The sequence below is a fragment of the Syngnathus typhle genome, linkage group LG14 (genome assembly GCF_033458585.1).
Source record: "Syngnathus typhle isolate RoL2023-S1 ecotype Sweden linkage group LG14, RoL_Styp_1.0, whole genome shotgun sequence".
Classification (NCBI taxonomy): Eukaryota; Metazoa; Chordata; class Actinopteri; order Syngnathiformes; family Syngnathidae; genus Syngnathus; species Syngnathus typhle.
Window position 1 is genome coordinate 10,249,638 of NC_083751.1, and position 26,718 is coordinate 10,276,355.

General features: G+C 45.7%; 4 protein-coding genes across 12 annotated transcripts; 1 reads left to right on the top strand and 3 right to left on the bottom strand.

Moving 5' to 3' along the window:
* Positions 1-144: 144 nt before the first annotated feature.
* Positions 145-12,769, bottom strand: fnbp1l (formin binding protein 1-like). 5 transcript variants are annotated; one of them, XM_061297950.1, is made up of 17 exons: positions 12,609-12,769; positions 8,952-9,067; positions 8,825-8,875; positions 8,615-8,762; positions 7,901-7,963; positions 7,125-7,229; positions 6,893-7,021; positions 6,598-6,744; positions 6,294-6,518; positions 5,652-5,819; positions 4,586-4,695; positions 4,380-4,512; positions 4,188-4,279; positions 3,946-4,112; positions 3,671-3,708; positions 3,421-3,541; positions 145-1,702 (listed from the first exon to the last, which is right to left on the bottom strand). In XM_061297950.1, the coding sequence occupies exons 1-17, from the start codon at positions 12,630-12,632 to the stop codon at positions 1,605-1,607; spliced, it is 1,935 nt and encodes a 644-aa protein (XP_061153934.1). In that variant the 5' UTR covers positions 12,633-12,769; the 3' UTR covers positions 145-1,604. The 5 variants fall into 5 exon arrangements, with proteins under 5 accessions (XP_061153934.1, XP_061153936.1, XP_061153937.1 ...); XM_061297952.1 differs by having other exon boundaries at positions 145-2,675; XM_061297953.1 differs by lacking the exon at positions 5,652-5,819.
* A 599-nt stretch (positions 12,770-13,368) lies between these two features.
* On the top strand, positions 13,369-16,933 carry si:ch211-198n5.11 (methylcrotonoyl-coenzyme A carboxylase 2). 2 transcript variants are annotated; one of them, XM_061297955.1, is made up of 12 exons: positions 13,369-13,619; positions 14,094-14,258; positions 14,325-14,521; positions 14,612-14,790; positions 14,857-14,937; positions 15,060-15,238; positions 15,316-15,532; positions 15,617-15,708; positions 15,815-15,971; positions 16,048-16,170; positions 16,236-16,487; positions 16,563-16,933. In XM_061297955.1, the coding sequence occupies exons 1-12, from the start codon at positions 13,465-13,467 to the stop codon at positions 16,647-16,649; spliced, it is 1,884 nt and encodes a 627-aa protein (XP_061153939.1). In that variant the 5' UTR covers positions 13,369-13,464; the 3' UTR covers positions 16,650-16,933. The 2 variants fall into 2 exon arrangements, with proteins under 2 accessions (XP_061153939.1, XP_061153940.1); XM_061297956.1 differs by having other exon boundaries at positions 13,461-13,619; positions 16,263-16,487.
* LOC133167278 (retinal Mueller cells isomerohydrolase-like) lies at positions 16,911-20,875 on the bottom strand. Of its 3 annotated transcripts, none has more exons than XM_061297958.1 (15): positions 20,666-20,875; positions 20,520-20,580; positions 19,749-19,831; positions 19,522-19,672; positions 19,332-19,439; positions 19,081-19,222; positions 18,766-18,913; positions 18,611-18,692; positions 18,379-18,511; positions 18,169-18,311; positions 17,975-18,104; positions 17,792-17,906; positions 17,620-17,714; positions 17,428-17,539; positions 16,911-17,363 (listed from the first exon to the last, which is right to left on the bottom strand). In XM_061297958.1, the coding sequence occupies exons 2-15, from the start codon at positions 20,528-20,530 to the stop codon at positions 17,218-17,220; spliced, it is 1,599 nt and encodes a 532-aa protein (XP_061153942.1). In that variant the 5' UTR covers positions 20,531-20,580; positions 20,666-20,875; the 3' UTR covers positions 16,911-17,217. The 3 variants fall into 3 exon arrangements, with proteins under 3 accessions (XP_061153942.1, XP_061153941.1, XP_061153944.1); XM_061297957.1 differs by having other exon boundaries at positions 20,661-20,875; XM_061297960.1 differs by lacking the exon at positions 20,520-20,580 and having other exon boundaries at positions 20,661-20,875.
* A 129-nt stretch (positions 20,876-21,004) lies between these two features.
* Positions 21,005-26,308, bottom strand: depdc1a (DEP domain containing 1a). 2 transcript variants are annotated; one of them, XM_061297948.1, is made up of 12 exons: positions 26,112-26,308; positions 25,389-25,654; positions 25,161-25,305; positions 24,952-25,061; positions 24,744-24,874; positions 24,543-24,590; positions 24,306-24,443; positions 23,126-24,028; positions 22,507-22,679; positions 22,241-22,417; positions 21,933-22,139; positions 21,005-21,848 (listed from the first exon to the last, which is right to left on the bottom strand). In XM_061297948.1, the coding sequence occupies exons 1-12, from the start codon at positions 26,157-26,159 to the stop codon at positions 21,714-21,716; spliced, it is 2,481 nt and encodes an 826-aa protein (XP_061153932.1). In that variant the 5' UTR covers positions 26,160-26,308; the 3' UTR covers positions 21,005-21,713. The 2 variants fall into 2 exon arrangements, with proteins under 2 accessions (XP_061153932.1, XP_061153933.1); XM_061297949.1 differs by lacking the exon at positions 23,126-24,028.
* Between the last annotated feature and the right edge of the window lie 410 nt (positions 26,309-26,718).

Sequence of the window (26,718 nt, forward strand, 5' to 3'; positions counted from 1 at the left end):
ACATGCCATTTTTAGGGTGCGTATTATACATGGGGGCGCATTATACATGGAAAAAAACGGTATGTTGTCTACACATACAGCACACATACATGAGGTATATTTAGTAGCTTTTCTGAGTATAAAACCCATGTAAAAGAGGAAAACTCGAAATAAATGCATTTTTTATTTAATTGAGGTTAAAAAGGAAGAGAATTTGAAGCGTATACAGTACTCAATTTACAACAGGGACGGTTGATATATAATAAAAAAAAACAACCACACAGTTTGTGAGTGCAAATTTCTCATGACAATTATTTTTAATCAAAAATATTGAAAGGATAATTACTGAGCTTCCCTAACTTATCACTAGTTAACAGCTACATTAAAAGTGATATGAAGTGAGTCTCTTTGGATTATTATTTTTTTTTTAACAGAGCTTGTACATCAAAATGAGTGGAAGACTGAAAGGCAATTAACGTTCAGTGTTATACAGAATAAACAAATACACGAACAAGGAATAAATGAAGCAATGACGATTGTTATTAGAAACCAACAGAGCAATTTGCACTATCAATCGACAATCGTTGAGTCGTAGGCAAAATGAACAGGGACAGTTGTCTTAAGTGTAAATAGCACACTGGGAGTCTGAATTTTGGCAGATGTGTGTGCTACAAGACTGGGAGGGGCTTTGTTATGGCTTCATCTGCATTGCGGCTTCAATTCAATTAGGGGGCACGGCAATAAACTATAAAACTCAACAGTCTTGGAAAGGTGTGGCAACATAATCAACAGGGGAGCAGAGGAATGTTTGAAGTAGCATCAACAGCATCATTTTGCACATTTCACAGCTTCATAAATAAAAAGAGAAAACAAAAAATGAAGGCGTGCGTGGTCACATCTGATGATTATCAACACTGTTAGTTTGTCCTAAAACGGTAAAAGTTGTTAATGAGTTGACTAAACCCGCACACTTGGCGGGTACGAAAACAACAGTGTCGATTTGAAACAACAGCGAGGAATTGATCCAAAAGATGAAGTAAAATCATGCAAAAGCTTCTTACAACACTTGTTACAAAAAGAGCAGGAATACCAAAGGAGCTAAAAAAAAGCTTTTTGTTCTGCATTTCGACACAATGTGCTCATCTAGCACGTTTAACCAGTCATTCATTCTTTCATTCATTCGATCAAATTCAAATGCTGTGGTACTTCGGGGCAAAGTGCATCGGTTCAATTTCAAACCTTAATGTCTTCCGAAGAGTGTCAATCAATCAATCACTGAGTCAGTCAAACAAACGAAAACACAATCACCACAGAAAGACATTCAAACAGGACATCAAAAGATGTTCATATGTACAAGTCATTCAAATAAAACTGCCGCCGCACGTCATGTGCCACGTGAACACGCACACCACACTTAGCTGGTCGTTTTAAAAAAACAAAACATTGCATCCATAAAAAAATGTGTGTACTACACATCAGTGGTCCCTGTGTCACCACATTGGAAAATAGAAATGATGATGCGGCAATATTGGGCCGATGGGAGACGCCTGAGAAGGAGGAAAGCTCTTTTTCTGGCTCTTCTTCAACAAGGAGCAGTCCTGCTTGAGTTGCCCCGGCAAAGTCTGTCACCGGACAGTTAGAATGTCAAGTCGCCATGCCGGAGAAGAGAAAAAAACGAGGGCGGTGGAGAGGATGCAAGATAGCCCTGCTCTCTGCCTGATTGCTGTTTGGGTGATGCGCATGAAGAAAGACAAGTAATGATGAGAAATACTCGCTCAGACCACACGAGCAGATATGAGCACATGTATGGGAGACATTGAAGACGCGTTAGGGACATGCAACATGATGTGGATGACGTGTCAGAACAGGCATGAGGAGCAGAGTGGCACAGGCTGGCCGGCGGGCGGGGGGTGGGGGCAGGCATCACCAACCGAGCACAGATGTCATGAGCAAAGGGATGAGGTGAAAACGTTGCGGCGCTCGACGTTAGTGGCAGACATCATATTCGCAAAGCTATGCAACCCTTAAAGAGACATGAAAAGAAAAGTCAACATGTGCTTTATGGGACGCTACACTTATTATTTGACTTTCTTCATGTCTCTTTAGGGGCTTTGTAGTCATTTTTAAGAAGCCTACCATATGTTAATCTTATTTTCCTCATTTCCAGAATGGGGGAAATCGGCACTAGCGAACACAATTTAAATAAAAATAAAAGTCTACAAGCAAGTCATTTGAATGAGTTTAAAACAGCGACGGGTGATTGTGGCGTGAGGTCGACACCTGCTGTGTTATGAGCCTGAAAATTAGTAAAGGGCACAGAGATGCTCGTGTCCTTTTGATTGACTGGAATTTTGGAGACTGGAAAATGGGAGCATCTTTGGAGCTTTACTGCTGAGAGGGGAACATGACGGTCGCCCTCTACTGGCCAATTAAAGTAGAGCTCCCCCAAATGCAGAGGCCTGCATCATTTTTAAGGAATTTAATTCCCGCTTACTGCAATTTGGGTTCTCCCCTGTTGTCTAGTTAAGAGGCGAAAATGCCACGGCCGTTGAGGATGTGAGAGCATGCCGACATGCAAACTTGCCCTTCTCTTTCCCATTCTCGCTTTCACCCCCACCACCAAAAATCAGGCACCGGCGAGAGCCCTCCACCAGCCAGCCAATCAACCACCTGGCCACCCCGCGGCCCTCAGGAACCTGCACAGTCATACACAGGAGAGAATTTGTTAATAAGGCGCAACGTCACAGGAAAAAGGGAACCTTTGGCGTGGATGTCGAATGACCACAGTTTGACTTTGCTTTCCTTAACGTGCAGCCATGTGGCTATATAAATCAAATTTATTCGACATATTTGAGATCTTCTGGCGTCATGTTCAGTGGAACAAGGAAATGACAAGTTGGGCAGGACAGAAAGCAAAGGGAATGACTAATGTTTTGGTTTTGCTCAAAAGGGTTTTTCTGAAATGTAGAATATCCAAACATCAGTGTCACTTATGCAGAAACACTCGAAGCTAAATTAATTTGTCCAATAGCAAAGACGTGACCGTGAGTGAAAGGAAAATCTGCTCTGATGGCACAGATCAAGCAAAAACTTTTAAATCAATAAAAAGCATAAAAATCAATAAAATAGCTATTTACAAAACATTAACAAGATGGAGCACTTTGATCAATAAGAAGCAATAAAGAGTTTCTCACGTGCACATGCTGTAAAAATATTTTTCACACGCAAACACACACACACCACTGCAGCATCGGCTACAAGGGGGGTGGATGATTAAACAGTTAGTGGAAGAGACGGACAGTGGATGAGAGGGAAGCCAAAACGTGCAGATGGAGAAACGCTTTGTGTCTTGGTTCTTGTCGGTGATGAAAGAATGGAAAAGGGGTTTTGAGGGTTCACAGGACAGAGGAGAGGCGAAGCTTCAGATGTAGGTGACGGCACCTTTGCAGTTCTTCTCCATGGTGATTTCCACATAGGTGGTGGGCACGTAGCCCTCTTGCCCGCTCTGCTTCCTCGCCCGTGTCCATCCGTCGCCTTTGTCTTCCTCGATGATGTATAAAACCTGCAGGAAAACATACAGGACAGGTCGGTGGGTTTTCTTTTTTTCTTTGTTTTTTTTTAAACACAATTACAATAGTTAAGAAGTGTTAGAATGCTGACATTAAAATGGGAGAAAATAAGGGCACCTCACCTCATCTTCAGCCATTACCAGGGTTCCCTCATTCTGACCTAAAATAAAAAAATAAACGCAGCCATAAAGCAAGGTATTTTTAGTCGTTCTTGCATACCGCACATTTTACAGCGTGCAGCATAAACTGCTATGACATTAACCGTATATAAATAAAAGCAACACATGCAGGTGCTACCTCAATTGTTGTAGGCGCATAAATATGGCCGCACGTCAACCTCCCGATTTCCAAAGGCAATGTAGCGAAAGCTTGAGTGTCACGAGGAATCCGAGCTCACCGTCAAAAGAGTACAAAGCTTTGCAGTGTCCGATGACGGGCAGCGGGTCGTCGTCATCAAATTCGTCGTCAAACTCGTGTGGGTCGCCGCTGGGGTGCACGGGACCGGTGCGTTGATGGGGCGTGTGCTGCTCCTGGGCGGCATCTTCCGTGTAACTGCCTTCAGGGCTGCGACAAACAGAGCAAATGTTGCGATTGGACTCTGCGGCTCTGGCAAATGCAATGAGTTCATTTCCACGTTACCTCTCTCTGCCTTGGGGGGTGGGATGGTGGTTGTCGGCGCTATGTCTCCTGTCCTTGGAGGCCTGCTTGGCCTCCACCTCGGCCAACCAAGCCTGCCGTTGGAGCGAGACAGGAGAGTCAAGTCAGCGTTTTCAGAGAACCAGCAACATCCTGTCGTTTGTGGCCAGGAGATGGCGCTTGTTCTTTTCTCACCTCATGTTTGTGAATTTCCGAGCGGAGCTTTTCCATGTTGAATATGGTCTCGGATATTTTGGGCTGCAAGCTGTTGGGGTCGCCCATCGGTGGAGTTTTCTCATACACGTCTTTCATTTTGTTCAGGGCGTCCCTGGCAGAGGCAAAAAGCAAAGTGGCCATGTAATAGACTAAGATACAACACAACTTGAGCACGTCCTCAGTACCTCTGATCCATCTCAATTTGGAGCTTGTTGTTGAGCTCATCAATTTTCTGCTGCAAGCGCTTCCTCCTCTGCTCGGGGGGCAAGTGGCTGAAGTCCTCCACCGATGGAGCCTGGAGCAAAATGTAACAATGTTCACGTTCCACTTTGTTCTGTGGGAATGGGAACTAGTTCAAATGGGAATTTTCTTTTTTTTTTTTCCCCCTACATTGTCATCTGTTGGCTACAATCGGGACACCTACAATACATAGCGCGGACACGGCAAGATGTCTCTCTTTCCTACTGTAAACAACATACGTCCACTTACCAGCTTGACGGACCACTGGGATGTAACACACGAGCGATTCCAGAAAGGCAAGCAGACGACATAATAAATACGATGCTGGTTAGTCGAACGCCTATGGCTAACAGTCGATTGGTTCCAACCTCGCCAATCCACACTTTAGTTTGTAAAATTATTTTTGATTTATGTTTCTTGTCATAAACTCATTTACTGGGGTTCGTCACTTAATATGAATGTGTAGGCTATGTAAGACTAGTAATAATAGAAATATGTCAAAGTATTTCCAAGTGTTCAAGTGAGAGCTGCAAATGTGAGGTGCAAAAGGCAAACGTGGCTCGATTGCTTGCCGCACATTTGCGAGAGTGCTCTCGCCTTTGTGTCACCCCACAGCAAACTCGGCAAGACCACCAAGATCATCAAACATTCAATGTCGGCGACATTAGCACCGCAAGCCAAACGCCAAAATCACCAGAACTCCTTTCCGGCGTGATTGTGGGAGAAATCTGCCATTTTGTAATTGCGACACAGATGTGTCAGGAACTAGAACAGCCCAAAGTGGAGACGAGCGGAGAGGCAGGCAAGGTGTTTGCAAGTCTCCGAAAACGACAATTTTGAGAGAGCAGACCAATGAGGCGAGCTGCCCATTTGACTCAGCAGCCATCTTTTTTTAATTGAAAGCATTTTCATGACCTGCAGACACCCTGGAAAAAAGCACGCTTCAATCATCAAGGCGACATGATCCGCCTGGCACAAGCGTCAACGGCACACGGCTACTTCCTGGCTCACCCCTCTTCTGAGACCCTTCAAGTTCTGGGGGATTCTGGGGACTGTGGTCTTTATGTCAGACAGATACTGGTTCACTCGTTCAGCACTGAACCGATTGGGAGTCAATTGCGAGCTCGGCCGTGGCCAGGAGGAGGACAAAGGAGGTGGAGGGGGCGAGGAAGAAGGGGACTGGGGGGGAGCGGGAAGAAAGCATAAAAGCGTCAGTCAGGACGGAACTTTTGTCAATCGGACGGGCTCGAAAAACAACCTCAACTAAGGTCAACAATTAGCCATAAAAACGTCAGAGCCCAAAAAGACGAAGTCATCAGCTAGCTACGTGCAAGAAAATAAAGTAAGGCCTAATCGTGGACGGATTACTGCCACCAAGGTTCCTGCAAGGCATCGACAATGCAGAGATAATAATTAACCAACGTTGCCCTCGTGAAGAAGAAGGGCAAGGTCCATGAGCGTAGCAAAATCTGAGACAAAAACAAATGTCAAGCTAAGCAAATGTGCAACGACGTCACGTGGGCTGGCAAATCAGAATACAAATTTGAAACAAACTTGCAGATAAACAACCTGTACGTTTTGTGCTGCTGCTTAATGACATGGAGGAGACAACAAATGCTCCACCAGAAGGGGGCGCCGCGCCACGCCACGTACCTTTGGTTTCTTCCCAAAGAGCCAGAGTTTGTTCTTGGCTTTGCTGATTGAGTGTTTTGGGTCCGGTCGCGGCCCGGGGGCGCCGTCTCGCTCTCCTTTGGGCGTGTTGCTGCTGATGGCCCCCTCGGAGCCGGTTCGACTGAGATTCTGACTGTAGTCTTCAAAGGGGAAGTCGCCCGGAGGCTCAAAACCAGACTTGAAGGACTCCACGACGATGCCGGAATCCTGGAGCGAGGGCAGAAAAACAAAGGTCAATCAGACAGCAAGCAGAGATTCTCCATCTTGCTTTTTTCCTTCTACACACCCTTCGCTCATCAACAGCTTTGGCTGCCGTAACCATTCCTTCTAAGCACTTGGAGATGATGGGAATGACTCTTCGTTCCGCTTCTGCAAAGGTTCGGTACGTCTCGCCGAGCTTCACCGTTCGCCGCTCATCCATCGCTTGCAGATTCTGCGAGACAAGCGCAGGCGTGTGGATTTCGACCAATCAATTGTCAAAGCGATGACGGTTAGTGAAGAGGCAAGTGCTGAATGTACGAGCCTGGCTCAAAATACATTTCCATCGCTCGCCGGTGTCAGCCGAATAACGTTTGGGTTACCTTGAAGATGTGTGGGATGGCATTGTTAAAATGTTTCCACTGCTCGGCGTTGAAGTTCTGCAGTTGGGCAGCGTACTCGTTTTTGCTCTCGTCGACCGTGTGAGTGCGCAGGTTATATTGCGCTTTGGCCTGAAAGCAAACAGCAGAGGAATCAGCAAATGGGAAAAGTCAATATTTTTATTGTTAATGCAGATGGAAGGCACATTGGCACAGTTTGGAGGCTGTCAGTTACCTTCTCAACTTCGGATTTTGTGGCATTGATGTCGTTGTCTAACCTCTCAAAATTGATTTGGGATTTCTCTGCTTCCTTGCATTCTCTTTCAAACTTCTTCTTACTCTGTTGAGCAAAAACAAAATAGCAACGCATTATCCATGGCAAGAGGATCTGAAATAAATGTCTGGTTGTAAAATATAAATTTAGTGACAATTAAAAAAAAGCCACCAAAACGTGCGGGCTAATCTTAAACGAGCCACAGAAAAAAATAAAAATGTGAATGGGACGGATATGGTCGACTTCCTGACAGGCCATCTGGGTCACATTAGTAGAGAAGCAAATAGTTGAATAGCGGAGACATGACGAGCAGATGATGAGTCAAGCCTCACAGCTACCCACCCAAATAGACACTTGACTAGTCACTGTACTATCAAAGAACTCACAATGAGCATTTGATGCCGGTAGTTGCGCCACATTGTGTCATGATTTTGCAAATTGCTAGCTTGGTTGCACTAATGGGGTACGTCCAACCAAATGACCTCAGAAATGAGCAAATGGAATCGCTGCGGGCGATTTTCAAAGCCAAGAGGACGTTTGCCAAGTGCGGCACATGGGCCTGCGACTGTGTCATTGCCGTCGCTCCCAACGGCCAGCCAAAGCTGCGTTTCTTCTCTCAACAAAAATAAGTCAAATAAAGAATATAAGAACCATATGACCTAGAGTAACCTTTGAAATATGAAAGAAGAGAAAATGAAAGGAGGAAAAAAAAACATTCCCCTCCTCCTTTTACTTACGTTGTCCATCTGTTTCCAGCAGTGATCCAAATACTGCTGGGCCTTCCTGCCCTCCTGCAGATGCTGCGCTCACACACGCACACAAACAGACACACACAAACAACCACAAACAGACACAAACACACAGACACAGCCACGATAGCAACACAACACAATGTTTAAACCAAAAAACAATTAACACATAACACAAACAAGAAAACATTGCTATCCACAACAGCGAGGAAAAGTGCCGCACCACAACTTAGCAGGGGCCAACTTGTGTGTCTTGACATGTGAAGAGATTGACAATAAAGCTGACTTTGACAAATGACATAGCGGAGTACGTGAAAATGAAAGTAAGCTAGCATGTGAGCCCGTTTAGCGATGTAGTGTATTTCTCCAAGAATAGTTGTGCATAATACTACTCCGGCCGACAACTTGATGGGGGGAAAAAGAACAACAACACGTCTGCCTCTTATTTGGGGTCTCGTCCCATCTCCACGTTTGGAAAGTGGCTTAAGTATTCCGCTGAGAGAAGGGAATGTTCTTCCAAAGAATGTGAAGCGTTTACAGCAGCGGCGGCAGCTCAGGGGAGGAAACAAAGGCAGATGTTTGACATGACGCTCAACATACACATCCTCTCGTCAAACTCCAAACAAACGTGCACGCAGAAACATTGTCGGGGCAAGCGTGGGCACTTTTCTTGCTGTCACGGCGTGACCAAAACATGCTCACCAGTTTTCTCTCGGTTTTCAGGTCCTGGCTGTATCTAATGAGCGTTCCGTAGACCTTGTGGCCCATCTCCTCGGCCACCACCTCCCTCTGGCCTGCATAGTCATTCAGCTCGTTCAGGATGTCATAAAAGGACAGACATGACGTGAACCTGCAAGATGGGGCACCATTTGTTCCTGCCATAAGCAAAGTGACAGATTTTGGCAGACTCACCTGGGTTCCTCCTCTTTGGAGCGCTTTGGCCAATATTTCTTGACCAAGTTCCTGATACAGAAGAGAGACAAGTCATGGCTTAGATACGCTCAAAGATGGACACTGCCTTCTTTGTGTGTGTTTGCACCTCAGCTGCTTAGCATAATTTTGCTCAATTTCCAACCGTTCCTTGACAAACTTGGCGTAACGCTCCAGGAAGTCGATCCCCCATTGAGTGTGCTTGTCCAGATTATCGAACTGGTCCTGTTGACAAAAAAAAAAAAATGAACACACAAATTCAGTATCACTGCTTGTAGCCCAGTTCACAAGTACGTCGCCGTGACGGGAAGCGGATGAGCCATGCAGACATCCCGCGTGCATTCCAGGGGACGCGGCAACCTTAATGGGCACAAAATACGCTGGCAGGACAAAAGGACTCATTAGCCGCTCCTGCATTCCAGGGCAGACACACAAACGCAGCTTGTCTTCCCTCTTCCATGACATTCCTGGGAAAGGCCTGATTTCTGAAGAACCAAGAATCGTTGCGCATCCCCCAATACCTCAGCTCATGCGTGAAAAATGGCAAATATCGAAATGTGTTTCGCTTTCTCACAAACGTGTAAATTTTCTTCACCTTTGCTAGCTGGAAGAGGAAACGTGAGCGTCATGCTGGCTTGTCAGCTTTCATAGCAACCCGAGCCGTCTGCTGTCACGCCGCACGTCCACAACCTGACGGACCGGTTTGTCTGACAACATGGTAAATTCTGGATCGAGCTACCCCAGCTGTGATACGTCAATCTAAAATTAAGCATTGCTCCACATTCATTTGTGCGCAATCATCATAGAACGATAGTTTTTAAAACATCCACTTCCTGTATCCACATTAACAAATGTGCCTTCTTGGCCCACATTTGAGGGAGAAATCTGGAGTTCAGGAAGTAGGCCAAAAAACATCAGTCTGTTTACCTTCCAAACTGCAAACAACTATAGAAAATAAAATTCTGTCATATTTTAAGAAGAGGGGAACATCCAAAAGTTTTTTTGTTTGTTTTATTGTGCCAACATTGACACATGCAGATAACACTCGGATGCCGATGGTCATCACTACATTACTACAATCGTCATTACTGCAAAGTAGAAACAACTCGGAGAGCGACAAGAGTGATGACACACGAACCCAAATGCACACGTCGTAAAAACAGTACGAGCTGCTTAGCATAATGGTGGCAAAAGAATAGTCAAAGTTGGAACATCAAATAAGATCAATAAGGGAAAGTGTCAAAGAACAACCTCGGGCCTCTTGGACTTGGATCCTCATTACAAGTTCACGTGACAGTTTTATTGTTTGGTTGAATGCATTTGCCAATGTTTTAAAACGTATATTTAATCTATTTCAGGGCTTAGAGGAGCAGTCACGATGCCAGGCACCTTCTCGTTTATGGATGTTTATAGCCAGTGACTCAGAGGTAGAATGTGCAATTGATGGACAGGTTACCGGGGTAACCAAAACACGGCTACGCCAGCAGCTAGTACGTTGGTGTGTAAATGAGCAGGGCAGACTTGAGGGCAACACGGAACACTTTTACGAGGCCGATTAGCCAAATAGCCAGCCTGGGAAAAGGCTTGGGAAGCAAGAATCACCGTTGTCTTCTCATATGCAAAAAGACAGAAAGGAAATGGCAGAAGGAAGAGAAGCGGGAACCTGACCTAGTTAAGACTCCTCACATGTGTACACAGTCACTCCCCGTGGTGTGATTGGAGGTACAGTGTGAGCAAGAAGTGTGTATGAGCTTCAAATTGCAACCAAAAGCCAGCGCGACCGTCATACCCGCATGCAGAAAAACGCCCCTCTCACAGATCATCCGCCCGACAAGGTCACGACGTGTTGTGCCCGCACTCAAGACCGACTGGACATCAACACAATGTTTATCTCACTTTGGCAGCATCCACGTTTGTTGCTTAGTGGCCTGCGAGCGCCAAAGTGGGACAGGATGGCCCGCGGCTGCTGCAAAGTGGACCCAAGCACAGCTGCCGGTCTGACCAAAGCCTGCCAAGTCATGACTATGAGAGGTCTGGAAGTATTCCTGTCTCCGGTGAGTCAGATTTCACTTCCTGGAAAGAACGTACTAAACACTACAGATAAAAGAAGACGGAATTTGGATCTCTATGACTGCTGTGAGGAAACTCCAGCTGAGAACCGACCAAAAACTGAGCCACAAGGTGAAAATCTAAAAAGAAGCTTTTGTAAAACTTGTGTCTTACATTGCGGAAGAGGTCCTTTGACTTGCCATACAAAAGATCGCCTTAGCTTACTCGCCTCAGTAGGAGACCCGAGGCAACGTCCTAAAATATTGAAGCTTTGCGGGTATCAAATGTTTTCCACACCGCATGCGCCGGCTCCTGGATGAAATATGAGGATGGAAACTTGTTCCGCTGCTTCACGGCCAGTCTGACTTTCCGACAGGGCCTTTTCAACACTTCGGCTGACGGACGTTCTGGTAAAGGCCGGTCTCGCACTTCTCGTGAAGCGTGGCCGGTCGGCAGAACACCACCTGCCGGTCTCTCCTCCATAAGCGAGACTCGGTCCCCGAAAGACTCGAGTCGGGAGAACAGAACGAAGCGCGGTCTGGCAGCATCTGAGTGATCCGTCTGAATTGAGCTAATGAAGTGCTAAGCAGCCAAACAGGTTGAATGTTGACAGCCAACACATTAATCTCATCAGAGGATTATGACTAGGGCTACTCGGTCCACGTGAGCGTCTTTGTTTGCTTTGAAATGAGCTTTGCCACTACCACAGATATTGGAGGGATGCTAGCCCGCTTCCTGACAACTACGAAGGTGCCCTTGTGCAAGAATGCAACCCCTCCAGCTCAGGAGGTGCTAACTAGACATGTCTTTCAGTCTGACGTCTCACCTCGCACACTCGCATGTGCACTGTGCAACACAAATATACAACATTCTGCAAGTTAAATTTTCCCACAAGGGAGTAATAACAGGGTTCTAACAAGCCTTTTTAGTTGGCTGGCCCCGAGTCGTTACGCTACCGTTCATGGTGACCCCTGAATAATTAATGAGCAGTCTATAACAACAGGCAATTAATCAAAATACCCAAAATTATAGAAAACAAAAAGCTTGAGAATAAATAAGAAATAGTATTTCACACAAACCCTCACAAATAAGTCATACTCCTTCATCGAAAATAACCCAACATACATTTCATATTAGTCAACGTGAAGATGTTTACGTCTAGGCACGCGAGTGGCAATTTAAAACAAATCGTTATTATTACTATTATTATGATGATTATTATTAACTTTAATTTATCGGATGATGATCATTTGAGGGACAATGAGCGCGGTCGGTGTGTCTTCACGGTTTTCCTCCGCCCTTCTGCAAGCAATCCCTGCCAACGTCCATCCAAACTGGGCGTGACAGCCCAAATTGTTCAAGAAACAACTTGCCGGTCTAAATATTGCATAGAGTGGGGCAAACAGCACAGGTGTTGCAACACGAAATCCGGCGAAGCAAGGGAGGTAGAAAGGAGAGCTGGCCGGAGGGAGACCTGCCTATTGTTCCGCCGCCGCTGTCACAAGCGTTCCTTGAGGTGTGCCAGGGATTAGCTTTAGCATTAGCCACTGCCCAAAGCCTTAGCCGCGCGTGCTTTACACAACGCTTAAAAAAGAAGAAAAGACGATAAGAAAGAAAAAGAACGGTAACACAACACCTTTTCCCGTTCCAAATCCACTCGCCGAGTTGAACAATAAACTCACAACTGCAACAAAAGCGGAGTGTCCCAAAGACTTACCCAAAGCTCCGTTCCCCAACTCATGGCGGATTGCCCCCTAGTGAGTTGGTCGGGATCGGACTGCTATTTTCCCCAATCCGGTCCGGTTGGGTTCTCCTCAAACTGCTGGCAAAGGCGAGCCCGAGCACAAACTGTCTACGCGCACGCGCATTAGCTCCTCCCCCTTCGCCTTCTTTCTTTCTGCTCTTCGCCCTGCTCAAACCTTAAACCTGGGGTCCTCCTTGAAAATAAACGCTCGTTTTCATCCCTAACAAGAATTCCCATCCCAAAACCAAGCCGTTTCAGCATGGCTTCCTGCAATAGTTACAATAGTTCAATTTAAAAAAAGTAACTGATCATAGTCATGTTTTCTGTTCCTCATTTATTAAACATTTATTTGTCTTGTTTGAAGTGCACAAAAATAGCAAATCGACCCAATTCGATATAACGCTATCCCGGGAAACAGAGTGAACTTTGCTCATTTGTGAATAAGTGGCGTCCTCTTGTGACTGATACAAGAAATATTAGTTTTCTCTCCAAAAGAAGCCCATTTTGCTGATATTTTTAAACTTAACGCTTGTTCCAGGACAGACATAGTGTGTAATATTGTTTTTTTCCCCCCATTGCTTGTTTTACCTGCATATTTTTAAACTAGAAATTGCAATTTCTGAATAAATTGCGTGTGAAGGCGAAGAAGCTGAATAAATAAATACTTGGGGAATGTTACAGAGTGATGTTTAAAGTTGGAACGGGTTAAATCAGTGAAATAGTGCGTGAATTCGAAGTGAAAAACGACATTTTGTAAAATTTGGTTTGAATTTTAAAGTTGTTGACACTGGTTTACCTACTAATTTCCTTTAGAGGGCGGTAGTTACACATGATTGCAAATGGTCAGCAAATAGAACAAAGAACAAGAAACGAATACGGCAAGTTATTCACTGTTTATGTTTTTGCATTGGTTGTTTTGTTGACGGTCGAGTTTTTAGCTGCAGAGCAGACGACACCGGTAGACATGTACCGCTCCATTGCAAGGTAATAATTGTCATCTCTTCAACAATCTTGACAGGTTTCTTTTCGTTCGGTCACACGAAGATGCATTATGACCTTTGGCATGCATTGCTCTACCTTTAGTAGTAAGCATCGGCGGTTGTAATAAGACAGATTTTATGAACTTTATGTACGTTTGGTTTACGCCAACAAAATACTGCCAAATAATGCCAATACTACTAGCATGCATGTAACTGCTCCTTGTGCGAATGTAATGCAAGAATTAAAAAACACACCTTTTCACATTTATAAATACTTCATAGAAAATAAAAAAATTATGTAAATATTGATTTGAATGCAATAAAAAGTGGTGTCGAAATAAACAAAAGATTATTATTATTATTATTATAGCCAATGCATGCCTTTTTTCCTATTTGCAGTTTCTTGTTGTCTCATCTGCAATGTTTTCCATTCCTTGACTAATTTCTGTGTTTTGCGTGTCTAAATTGTGTGGCTCAGCATGGCAGTGCAGCATCAGCGGTGTTCACTCCAGCACATGAGCACAGCAGCCAAAAGGAAGAGAGCTCTGCGTAGCGCCTTCCCAGTGTTGGAGCTTCCTCTCCAAGACATCCACAAGCACGTTTACGAAGCCAACCTTCGAAACAGCAACAAGTGCCACAACAAGTAAGCGACTTACATTGGACTGGTGTCAAATTTACACCATCTCCACTTGATTTAATATCTTTTCAGGTACATGGAGTTGAATGAGAAGGTGACAAAAGGAGGAGGTGACAACGCTGTTGCGAGACACACTCAGAGGAACAAGAAGTTGTTGGTTAAGGATCGACTGCGCCTACTATTGGATGACGAGGACTACCTCGAGCTGTCTCGCTTTGCGGGTCTGGGTCTGCCGTATGGAGATATCCCATCTGCTGGCTGCCTGACTGGTCAGAAACCACTTACTTGAGGAGTATTTTTGGTACTAAGTTCTTCAGTTCTCGCTGCTACTTTGTGTATGCTTGAACGCACGTGTGCAGGTGTTGGAAGGATCAACGGCCTGTGGTGTGTGTTCATCGCCAATGACGCCACGGTGAAGGGCGGAACGGCTTATCCCATCACCGTCAAAAAGCAACTGCGTGCACAAGAAGTGGCAATTCAGAACCGCCTGCCGTGCGTCTACCTGGTTGACTCTGGAGGAGCTTTCCTGCCATTACAGGTCGGTTGTTCACGCGCCATTCTTTTGTCAAATTTTGGACTTACACGATCGGTCAATCATCCACAGTCCGAGATCTTTCCCGATAAGAACCAGGGAGGGAGGATATTTTATAATGAAGCCATCATGTCTGCAATGAAGATTCCACAGGTAAGGTCATCTCAACTCTGAGAAAAAAGAAGACTATATTATTGTACTCTTCTTTAAAATGCTCAGTCAAGGATTTTCAAACGCAAAGTCCTCTAACTAATAGGCCAGTCCTCACGCTAAAGGTGTCGGTGGTGTGCGGTTCGTGCACAGCGGGCGGAGCTTACATCCCCACCATGGCCGAAGAGACGGTGATGGTGCACCGGATCGGGACCATGTTCCTGGGAGGACCGCCACTGGTCAAGGCTGCCACGGGTGAGGAAGTCACACCAGAGGACCTCGGAGGAGCCAGGCTTCATGCCGAGTACGTTGGCGACCGTGGAAGGATGATTTCCTTTGATAGAATTGATTTTCATGCGAGTCTGAATGTTCCGCTGACAGGGTGAGTGGCTGCGTGGATCATTTTGCCCGGGAAGAGAAGGAGGCCTTTGAGTACACCCGAAACATCATATCCACCCTCAACTTCACGCTGCCTGAAGAGGAGGAGGACGAAGAGACGTTGAAAAAGAGGAAAGAAGACGACAGCCCGCTTTACAGCACAGAGGAACTACTTGGCCTTGCCCCCAAAAGTTACAACTACACTCTAGATGTCAAAATGGTCCATCAAGCACCACAAAAATAACATTTGATGAACAAGCCAGCAATAAACGTGTGACGCTGACGTTCGGCGTTGTTTCTCTAGGTTATAAGTCGACTGAGCGACGGGAGCCGCTTCCAGGAATTTAAAGCTCTCTTTGGAAGCACGCTCGTAACCGGCTTTGCAAAGATCCACGGGTAATCACCTAAAATACACGTGCGACCCAATAATAGCGACAAGAGCAATGAATTTTGATCGTTGCCTTTTCTTAAGCGTGTGCTTCTTTTCTGTTCCTGACCTCAGAAACCTTGTCGGAATCGTGGCCAACAATGGGGAGCTGTCCTACCAGGCTGCTTTGAAGGGCAGCCATTTTGTCCAACTGTGCGACCAGCGAGACGTCCCGCTCGTCTTTCTCCAGAACACTGCGCCGTCAGACCCACGCACCCTTTCAGCGGCGCAGGTCAACACACGACCCGTCTGAAGGCCAAACTAAATATTCTTCCAGCCAGGTGATGTTTCTCTTGGCGTTGTTTTAGGCAGAGCTGAACAGCAACCGTCTCAAGGCTCAAGGTTCAATGATGTCAGCCGTGGCCTGCGCCTCTGTACCCAAAATCACTGTGGTGATTGGCGGTTGCCATGGCGCCGACAGCTATGCAATGGTAAGACGAGTTCCATCATTTAGTATTTGTATTCCAAAGACTGGTCAAGTTAACAATGGGGAAAGCTCATTTTCTTTGCCGCTCGTCTCCAGTGCGGACGCTCTTTTGAGCCCAACTTCCTGTTCCTGTGGCCCAATGCCAGAGTCTCCGTGACGGCCCCAGGTCAAGTCGGCCCACTGCTCCAACTGGAAGATGGGGAGGACAGAAACGAGACGGAGCACAGTCTGAACAGGATGTTAGAAGAGGAGAGCTCAGCCTTTTTCTCATCCGGGCGGCTTTGGGACGACGGAGTGGTTCTTCCCCAAGACACTCGAAAGGTCAAGTCTCGTGCACGTTTGTCATCCAACACACACCACTTAATTCAAGTCATGCAAACGTGTGTGCATGTGCAGGTTCTTGGGGACTGTCTGGACATCATCAAACAGCAGCAGTTTCAACTTTCGACAGAGAAACACCGATTGGTACTTTTACGGATTTAGAAACATCCGTCTCGCACATGCTGGCTTGGACATCAATCACTTACCGACATGTTCTGATGTGTGCCTTTGTCCGCTAAAATGGACTGGAAGTTGGAAGTTTGGTGCCTTCAGTGGTGACACAAAACAGTTTGTGTAACTTGCCAAGGTTCACCTGTGGGAGCTGAACCTACACGCAAGTCAATTGAGTGATTTAAAAAAAAAAAAAAAAAAGTTGAGAAAATGCACTGTAACTTAAATTGAATGCCCTTTTGGAGTCATAAATTGACAGTTTGTACTACTTTTAATTGCATTGAAATTGCATTTGTGAAAGCTATTTTTGTAGCAAAACAGAGAAAGGCATTCTATAAAATCCTTGTTTTTATTTCAGCAATTGAAATGTTATGATATAGAAAAAAATAATTGAACATTTTCTTGCCAATTATAAATGCAGCAACCGTATAAAGTGTTTGCCTATAGCAATAACAAGCATGCTGCTTCGTCTTCGGTTGTTGCGCAATACGTCACCGGTGCTGTGCTTACCAAAGAAAGGCTATCGGACTGTTGCGGCTACCCGACGATGCATGTTTGATCACGGCTTGTAGAAGCCATGAAAAGTCACTGGAAAGATGGTGTCCACCTCTGCCCTGGCCAGCTCGCTGAGTTTGGCTGCATCCAGCACCAGCAGGAAGCCCGGCATCTCCGCTCCTGGCTTCACGACGATACTGAGCAGCACACCTGCCATGCGGGTTGGCTCAACGTTACCTTTGGAGGAGACACGTGCCTGTTTGAAGCTTCATACCGTCATCCTCCTGCGTGGCTCCCGGGGTTGCTACGAAGAGTGGTTCTGAAGGATAGCACTCCTCCTCCTGCCACACCCACGTCTCTTTGGTCTGCACATTCAACTTGACGATCTGCATCCATTTGACAAAGGAATCATTGTTGCAAACGTTTCTTGAGTTTAATGGATGTTCCCATAGATTGCTTCACCGACCTTGTCAGGGATGAAATGGTTGAGTCCGAGACCATAAACAAAGGAATACTTCTTGCCGCGACACCGGGAGTAGTTAATCTGCGGAAACTCGAAGGCTGGGAGATGGTGCAGACAAAGACAACCAAGAATGTGTAAAACTGCCAGAGGCCATGTCATAACAAAAAGGTGGCACCTTGTCTTGCTTTAGAAAAGAGGACTTCGGGTTCCAACCAGACGGTTCCGTCACTACGAAGAGCAGCGGTTGCAGTCGTATATGGCAGAGAAACCAGATTCTCCCCTTGCTCCTCCTAAAGGTCCAGACAAAGACCAATTTTCGATTTTACACATCTACGTTTCGTTACGCGTGTGTACTCACGCTGTGTAAATCCAGCGGCAGGACGTATCGTCTGACTTCGGGCTGAGGTGCTCTCATGGCAGCTTTCTTAACTTCCTCCCACTCCCCCTTCAGGTTGGCCAGATACAGGTACTTGTACACAAAGTCGTGGCTGCGCACAGAGACAAGCGTGTAAAGTACAGCAATTCGCATCAACCGCATGTTGTCACGCTTACCTTTTCCACACGCAGAGGTCAACGACAATGAATCCCTGGTCTTCGTACGCGTTAATATGATGGAAGAGGTTGAATGCCGATGTTCTGAACTTGTGGCTGCTCAGATATGCTGCTGGCTCCTTCGAGGCCAGGTGAAACCATGTCTAGGGAAAAACACGCATGACATCAATCGGGTCCAGACTCAATAAGATAAATGACAAGCCCACCTACCCCCATGCTCTCATTGGATTCAAAGCAGTCCATGTAGGTGGCTCCTCGGACACTCCAAGCCGACAGAAACTTGAGCAGGTTGATTTTCACGGGCTGCTCCACAAACACGAAATAGTTGTCGGTCAAACCAAAACTAAACAGGGAGGCGGAGACAGACATTTTAGGGGACTCAAATCCTGAGGTCTCACGCTAGATGTCACAATGACTTGAGGAACATCTGCTTCCTCACTACCTGTGTATGTAGGAGGGCTTTAACCTCTCACTGCTCGGGAGTTGTACGACGACCTGGGATTTCTCTAAGGGGTCCGACTTGTCTGGAAGCACCAAAGTAAAGGCTCAAAAAAATTCCTCAGGTGTAGTGTGCCGCACAACGTGAAGCCAACTCACCTTTCTGAGCAGGTGGGATCTTGACAATGTTATACGCGAGGCTCATGTTCTTGCCAAAGCAGTTACCAATGTTGTAGACTGTACCATCCGCCTCAAAGTGGGGGTGAGCTGTTACCCCATTGACCGACAGGTACTTACACAGGTCCACCTAGTTCAAGCACATTCCAAAAGACAAAACAACGTGGAGCAACAGTAGCTAGATGGCATCTGAGAGCATATCGGGGTAAAAGTACCAGTTCAAATTTTACTTTGCGCCTCACTGTCGCTCAAGTCAAACATCAAACTTGCACAAGTGGCGTACAAGTTGACTCGCACCTTCTTTAAAGTCTCCAGTGACTCAGGATCGACCTTGGTGATGTAATTGGTCTCGGTAACGGCGTAAAAGTCTTCCCCAACTGGATAGATGTTCACCACACAGTTATCGGTCACCTCGATTCCCTGGAAGTAGGAGAAAAATCTAAAAAAAATAAAATAAATACAAGTCAGTTGTTGATTATTTATGAAAACATTTCATGTATTTGTTACAAAGAAGCCCAGGTGAAAATATTGAATTCAGCCAGGTTGACCTGGAGAAGATATTTTTGCAGGGGTCAGGGTAGACTGCTGTGCCAAACTCAGTGATGACCACTCTGTTCTCCGTCATCGCACGCACGTATGCGTCTGTCTTTAGAAACCTAAAGAAGAAGAATTAGAAGTAACACAGTGATGTGGCAAGGCGGCACCACATCAGACTTTCTGGAAGCATTCACTTCTTACTTTCTCGAGTAGGTCACCTGACCGTTCTTCAAGTCAAACTTGTGCAGCAGAGCCTGTCCGTCAAACAGATGATGGAATGCTTGGTCCCCGACCTCGAAAAGACCCGGTCCCATCCTGAGAAGACTCCCGCCCAGCCATGTTGGCAAAAGGCCTTCCCAGAAGGCACAAAATCAATTTTGTTTAGATAGAAATTGTTTCTACAAATTTTTAGGAATGTTCTCTCCTACCAGAGACCTTGGCTGGAATTGGTTCATTCAGCTCCTCGACAGTCTCAAAGATTTTCCTGTAGCCAGCAGCGGGATGGTCCACACTGGACAAGAATTCCACTTTGTAAATTGCAATCCAAAATTCCATCACAAAAACATAATTTCTTTGTCCGCCGTGTCAGAGAGGTTCCAGGACTGGTGTCAGAACCATCGAAAAGAAATTTTCCTTTCAGTGTGGCCTACATACAATCGATCAGCATGCTCCATTCGGTGCGCCAGAAGAGGCAAGACGCGGCTCACAATGCCCTGAGCATCTGACAGTTCCTTGCCAAGAAGTGTATCGCCATGCTGGAGCAATCTCCCAACTCACTCACCCAACGTGGATCGGACCCCTTTTGATTTGATCAAAGCGGCCCAATTTGAAGATGTAAATGAAATCAAGATGGCTGGAGGAACTGTAAGAAATCTCCCACTAGGGTGTTAGTGTGTTAGCACTCCATTTTGAAGGGGAATATTTGTGGTTAGTAGTTCAAAAATATTTTGGGGTGACACCAGTCCTGGAATGTTTCGGACATACGTCACATACTCAGGACCTTGTATAGAAGTTAGACATACAAACACGACGAGGAAAACTTTGCATTGCTGAACTAACTAACTTGCCACATCTAAGCCATTCTACTGAGGTAAACTACAAGTTGGTTATTTCATTTAACTGTTTCAATGTTTTTTTTTTCAGTATTAGGTCTTATTCATGCACTCCAAGAAAAAACTAAAAGGAAAAGAGATACTCACTGGCTCACCATACTGCAGTACGCTCTTTTGTCTTTCCCAAGCTGAATTTAAACCACACACACTGAATTCCTGTTATGAGAGTGAGAATTCTCCTCCCCTCCCCTCATCTCTTCTTCTCATTTGTTTTTGCTCCGCTCTTACCTTACCTCCTCCAAGCTGTGCAAAGTTGAGCCGAACAAGCCAGCCTTGTCTTGGGGTACTGTCTGGCTCACAGCCTCGAGCCGAACGTTCTCCAAGCCTACAAAAAAAAGCCTTTGTTTACCTGGGGGGGATGCTTAGTTAGCAAGGCCGAGGGCCCACATTTCAGCTCTTTGGTTGTGCGTACGAAAGAATGCGCTCTAATTAGTTCCAGACAACTTGAAGAAACTCAGCGTAGGAAAACTTTCCAAATAGTTTTTCAAAATGTCAGCTTTAAAGGGACCACACTACAGAAGATTGACTTTTTAACTCAAGCATAAAAATGAATAAACAAAAGACCACATAGGTAACAGCTGAACGTGTTTATTTCCCAGGGATTTGCATAGTTGGAGAGGAACACATACAAGTGTAGATGGCTTTATAAACAGTGCCTATGGGACTTCCAAACAGCCACCACAGTCTAATAAAACTTCAAGTAGGTTGGAAATAGCACAGATCAGGGAATTGGAACTTTAATTTTGAATTTAAAGTCAGGCTTAAAAAGAGCCAAAAGAAAACAGGTGCTTAATAAAACCCTCAAGGGGCCCTAAATGTATCAACAGTTCAAACTACAGCTTTTAGACCTAGCATAAAAAACATTTGCATGACCCAACAATCTAGAACGATACAAAAAGCTTCAATCCTTTCCCAGGTTTGCAATGGAAAAACAAAAACACACAATTGTGAATTTTAAAGGACACAGGAACTAAACATTTGTAATTAATCAGTCTTATAAAACATTTAGTAAATAATAATAATAATACTTGCCTCAAAGAGTTTTCCCAAGCAAAGGCGTCTCGTATTAGTAATATTAATTTCAATGAATAAATCTAGAATCCGACTCCCAAACGTACTTGTCTACATATCCTGCAGTTTGTGAACAGTTAAACATTAGAAAGCTGTGCAAAATCAACAACTCCTCAACCTGCCTTCATATCTTCCCATCTGTGTCACAAAAAACAAAAACAGTGCTAGCAAGTTTGCCATGTCACATCCTGACTGATGTGCGAGTACAGCTTAGCTCCTGATGCTGAACGTTTTGGTCTTCCTAATGAGCAGTGGCGCTTTTATCTTTGGCTTGCTTTCGCTCTTACTGGCTTTTTCTGTGGAGGGGAACCGCTGGACGTAGATGTCGGGATACTGCTTCTGAAACTGAAACAACACTACTCTCAAAAAAAACAAACAAAAAAACGCTGACTGAAAATAGAGACAGTGATGCCCAGGATGCATCTTTACCTGCTTCAATCTTTTGCGTCTGTCCTTCTCTCTTATGTTTTGGTCGCTCACCAACATCTCTAGTAAGTCCTGCATGGCCTTCTGGGAACACGACAGCTTCTGCTGCTCAAATTCGGCGCCGCTAATCTGACGGCAGAAGGTGTACATCGGCAGCGGCGCGCAGGCCGGCACGCCGCCGGCGTCGTTGGTCGTGTCTTCTACTGGGACCTGCGGGCAAGAAAAGCATGTGGCTTCATCCTTTCGCCACACGTTGAGTGACATGGAAAGCAGGAAGGAAAAAAAACAAAACAAAACACTTTAAGGACTACCTGTGACGTGCGCAAATACTGCACGTGATCATTGATGGCTCCGAGCAGATACTCGGGGACGGACAGAACGCTTTGCTGATGATCCATTAAAAAGGAAACCAATCTGGTCGCTAAGAGCTCATCCAAATCACACTCATCAGCGCTGCCCAGGACGCAGCCTGAAAACGTGTGGACCACCTGAAAAAGCAACGAGAAAGCGTCAACTCGCTCGGATTACGGGGAATCTGAATTAGCGTCAAGATGAGGGCTGGTCAGTTCTCTCTCACCAGCGTACGGGTGCCAATGGCAGGGTGGAGCGGCGGCATGTCCACATTCTGGCTGATGCGAGCCATCATCCTCATGAGTAGTTGCAACTTGCGGCGCGAGCCGGGCGGGAGGAGCAGGGTGCAGAGCTGCAGCGCCTCGACGGCCACACGCTCGCTCTGAGGCTGTAGAAGTCCTGAGCGCACACGCAGAGAGAGAGACAAAGCGCTCATCGGAGAGCCTTGACACGTGAATGTAACAAAAAACACGCTCAGCTTCAGTCTTTGAGTTTGATCTTGTAATGCCGGCAAGATCAGTTGACACACAAAGCCGCATTTGTAATGACAAAACTTAAATGGGGGCGGGTTGATGGACGACAGGCTAACGAACTGCAATTAGGGTGGATGATGAATTACGTACGAATTGGACATCGTTGTCACTCGGCATCACAGGAGTTTGCAAGTTGCTCATTTATTAGCTGCATGTTTGAATTGTGTGCATGTTCACTGGCAATGACCAACAACCTTCTTAAAGCTCTCTGCAACTTTAAACGCTTCTTGACCATGAAATTTAAGTGATGTTAGATGGTGTTAGTTGGATTACACATGCGCAGACACACGGACGGAGAGGGTGAGGTCTTACTGTGCTCAGATTTTGGTTGGGGCGGCTGCGTTGTGGTAGTTGGCGCACACAATGCAGACTCTTTGCACAGCGAAGTGCGTCGAGGCAACCTGGACACATCCAGAGCGCTCAGGCAGCGACGGACCACCACAGGCGCCGGCAGGGTCCAAAGACTGGACGTAACGGAAGCCAGTCGGGGCTCATGAGGTTCTTCTGAGGTAGCGTGAGGCAAATGGGCTTTGGTTGTGGGAGATGCAGACCAGCTGCGGTGAGGAAACGGGAGGGAGGGCGTGGCGAGACGGGAGTCACGTCGCTCCTCAGGGGCGTTCACGTTCAGGCAGCTGGCGGCTCGGCCGCGCCACTTGCTCTCCTTAAAAGATTCTTCATTACTCTCCACAACGATGTCCAGACAGCTGCCGGCGCTCCTTGGTCGCAAAGTGTGTACCCTCGGTGGGCGTGGCGCGATCACGGATGAAACCGTGGTTCTCGTTGAGTCGGAATGACAGCCCCTCGCCTGGTTCCTGCTGCTGGAAATGCACGACGCCAGGCTGTCATTGGATAAAAAGATGGGTTTTCTGCTCAGAGGGGTGGAGTCATCTAGGATGGTCTCCAGCGAGGAACTTCTGGTTTGGCACCCGAAGGAGGAGCCGGCGGCAGCGCTCAGGCTCGTGTAGCTGCCTCCGAACCGGCCGGCGTCGGCGGGGCCTCGTCTTGGCGGCGCGAGCTGGAACTGAACCTTCCCGCCAAGAACTTCACTCATGGGAGACTCGGTCTCATCGCACGTTCCATGTCGCAGCAGTGACAGAAGGAGACATTCCGTGGAGCGGAATGACGTCTTGGCTGCGGGAGGTGCTGTGGGAAGATCACGCTTCTTGCGTTTGCCGTGTTGGTGCGCGGCGGGTGGTGAAACGTAGCCACAGTACACTAGACGGGAGAGGCGGGCAGACAAGGGCCGAGCGGTGCGGGCAGAGAGTCGAAGCAAGCGGGCGGCAGAAGGGAGGGAGACGCTTCGGTTAGTTCAAACTTGCACACAACCAAAGACAACGCAGCAGGCACATAGGAAAAGCACACACGCCAATAACAATGTTAGCTTTCGTCAAAGAAGAGAGAACCAAAACCCAATAGGTAAAACGTAGGAAAATTGTCAAAAAGTTCACATTTTTTTTTCTCTTTTAAATAGTCAACGAGCGCCAGTACCTACCCAGCACGTTGATAAACAGTTCATACAATTCGTAGGTGAGTAATGGCCGCGGAAGGCTGTAGAAATAGTCCGACACCGTTTTGAAAACATCCCGTTCAAAACCAGGATAGGACAACTGCGCGCTGTCATACTTTGGCCCTGAAAAAGAGAAAAGCATTCATTCATAAGTCGTACTGTCACAGCAAACAAGTAATGAAACAAGATCAATAAATATTTTGTTATTGACAGTTAACTCACAGTTGGCCAGGCTCTTCATAGCCGACAAAACCCAATGAGGAAGGTCATCTAAAGAAACATTCAAAATGACACTACTCACCACGGTTCACATTATCTAAAATACAAATTCCCGTTCATTTTGCTGATATAAAACCAAAAACCGTGATGTCAACATAAAAGCATAAGGTGTGAAATATCTTAATAATCAAAGCCAGAATGTACCGGTCTTGTCGTCCAGGGTGACCACGCCATGCTTGTTGACTTTGGTCATGTTATGGATGATGTGCTGAGGGTTTATGCAACGCTGGTCCAACACTTCATCAAGAGATGCCACACCTAGAATCTTCTGCAGGCTGGAACACAACAGAAAGGTGAATAATACATCGCCCTGTCTTCATAAGATCTGTTAGGTGACGTGCGTTGTTCTTACTGGGTCAGTGTGGTGTCTCTCCAGATATTTCGCTCGTCATCTCCAGTCAGATCTCGCCTTTGTACTTGCTGTTCTCCTGGATCTTGCTCTTCTTCTACTTGGCCACTCTCCTGAAATTGACACTTTACGTGACTTTTTCATATTCGGATTTTCTTTTTTCCTACTGTCAGAGGAGGTCATTTGTCATCTTTGTATGCAATTTAGCTTACCTCGGTCTCCTGTTGATTTTTCTTCAGGCTTTTAAACTTGAAGAAACCTTCCTTGTCTCGAAATGAAGACCTTTTCTTTATGCCTTTGGAAGCTGAGGGCACAGTCGGACACGGGATGGACTTTAACGGAGAGGTCGACGGGAACCTTTGAAAAAAGAAAAGACAATGTCATCATGATGAGGCAGCAAATGGCATGCAATACCTATTTTACAATCAGCTAAAAATGACCTATAAAGTGTGTTGTTGTCCTCCAGGTCCTCTGTGCCCCAGCGGCCCTTCACATCCTCGATCACGTGGTTCTTCAGAAATTTCTTGAGCAGTTGGACTGTTTGCTGTCGGGTGACATCGGGACCAAAGTTGCTGTTGCAGCAGAGCATTTGGTGCAGCCAGTCCACAGCAGCCAGCGCCGTGAAGCAGGAACTGTAATTCCTCAAGTTCTGCCGGTGCTTCTTCAGGGGCATACCGGCCCGGAACAGACGAGTTATCTCATTCCACTGAGACCAGACAAGACAATTTAGTACAGCTAGTCAAGAACCAATGTTGTACAATAAATTCATCTGTTTGTGAGAAATCGCTACAGGAATTTCATTTTTCTATGAACTGCACTACAGAGGAGGCTGCTTGAAATAAACAGGGCTTTTAAATTGTATCGTTTGAAAGCAGACTACTAAATTTGAATTTATTTGTAACTCCAAATCGAAAACATTTGTCAAATTAATAATGAATAAATAAACAATGATTAACCTACCAATAACAAACTGCCACGTAATCAATTTAATTTAAGAATCATCTTTTCCGCTGGGTTATAATTATCATCATTCGAAATTTTTAATGACAACAGTTTGATGTTCACGAAGTCATATTTTGTCTAAATACACGACTAAAAATGCATTTGCTGAAAACCTGGGCCGTTTCCCTGCAAACAAGTTTAGCTTGTTAACGTGAACTTACCAGCTTCGTAGCTCGGTACGGCCCAGGAGTGATGATATGCGAACTCATGTTTATTCCAAAATAATAGAACAGATCATTTCAAATGGACAACAGGCAATTCGTATCCATTACTGAGCGAGTTTGTAAGAACATAGGCGAATCTCAACAATGATAATTACTCCTTCCAGCCGTGCGTTCAAAATTACGAGCCGTGAGTTTCTGACACGGGATTGGAGAGTTACATAATCACGTGTTCACATCGAGCGATGACGTAGGCAATCATAATAACTGTACTTGACTGTTTTAAAAGCCTAATTTCGAGACACCGCTTGTTCTTTATTTTTTAATTTCTCCTCTTTTTTTCCCGTACATGTCTAATACATACACTGCAGACCAATGCTCACAGTCTGAAAGCGGAAGACAGATTTAACTCTGTTTGAATAGTAACGGAATTTCAACTCCCGATTTAGAACTAAAATAAGACCAATATTATCAGGAAAAATATATATATTCGAACGAGTGTTTGCTTCATTGGTTCAATCAATTTGTTCAGAAATTGGAAATTGTCACGAAGCAGAAATTTACCGCAAACAATGGTGTTTCACATTAATTTTCTTTTAAAAGTAAA

Bases quoted from the DNA above. Each gene is read 5' to 3' on its own strand.
- fnbp1l (XM_061297950.1), bottom strand. From the start codon at position 12,632: ATGAGTTGGGGAACGGAGCTTTGG. The intron at 5,820-6,293 runs GTACGTGGCGTG...GCTCCCCCCCAG, and splicing joins TCTTTGGGAAGAAACCAAAG to TCCCCTTCTTCCTCGCCCCC. The intron at 3,709-3,945 runs GTGAGCTCGGAT...TTTTTATTTTAG, and splicing joins AGCTTTGTACTCTTTTGACG to GTCAGAATGAGGGAACCCTG.
- si:ch211-198n5.11 (XM_061297955.1), top strand. From the start codon at position 13,465: ATGATTGCAAATGGTCAGCAAATAGAACAAAGAACAAGAAACGAATAC. The intron at 16,171-16,235 runs GTAAGACGAGTT...CAATGGGGAAAG, and splicing joins GCGCCGACAGCTATGCAATG to CTCATTTTCTTTGCCGCTCG. The intron at 16,488-16,562 runs GTCAAGTCTCGT...GTGCATGTGCAG, and splicing joins TTCCCCAAGACACTCGAAAG to GTTCTTGGGGACTGTCTGGA.
- LOC133167278 (XM_061297958.1), bottom strand. The intron at 19,223-19,331 runs GTCAACCTGGCT...TATTTTTTTTAG, and splicing joins TGCAAAAATATCTTCTCCAG to ATTTTTCTCCTACTTCCAGG. The intron at 18,914-19,080 runs GTGCGAGTCAAC...TGCTTGAACTAG, and splicing joins CACTGGAGACTTTAAAGAAG to GTGGACCTGTGTAAGTACCT.
- depdc1a (XM_061297948.1), bottom strand. From the start codon at position 26,159: ATGAGTTCGCATATCATCACTCCTGGGCCGTACCGAGCTACGAAGCTG. The intron at 25,655-26,111 runs GTAAGTTCACGT...GTCTGGTCTCAG, and splicing joins CGTACCGAGCTACGAAGCTG to TGGAATGAGATAACTCGTCT. The intron at 24,029-24,305 runs GTAGGTACTGGC...TCTCCCGTCTAG, and splicing joins ACTGTTTATCAACGTGCTGG to TGTACTGTGGCTACGTTTCA.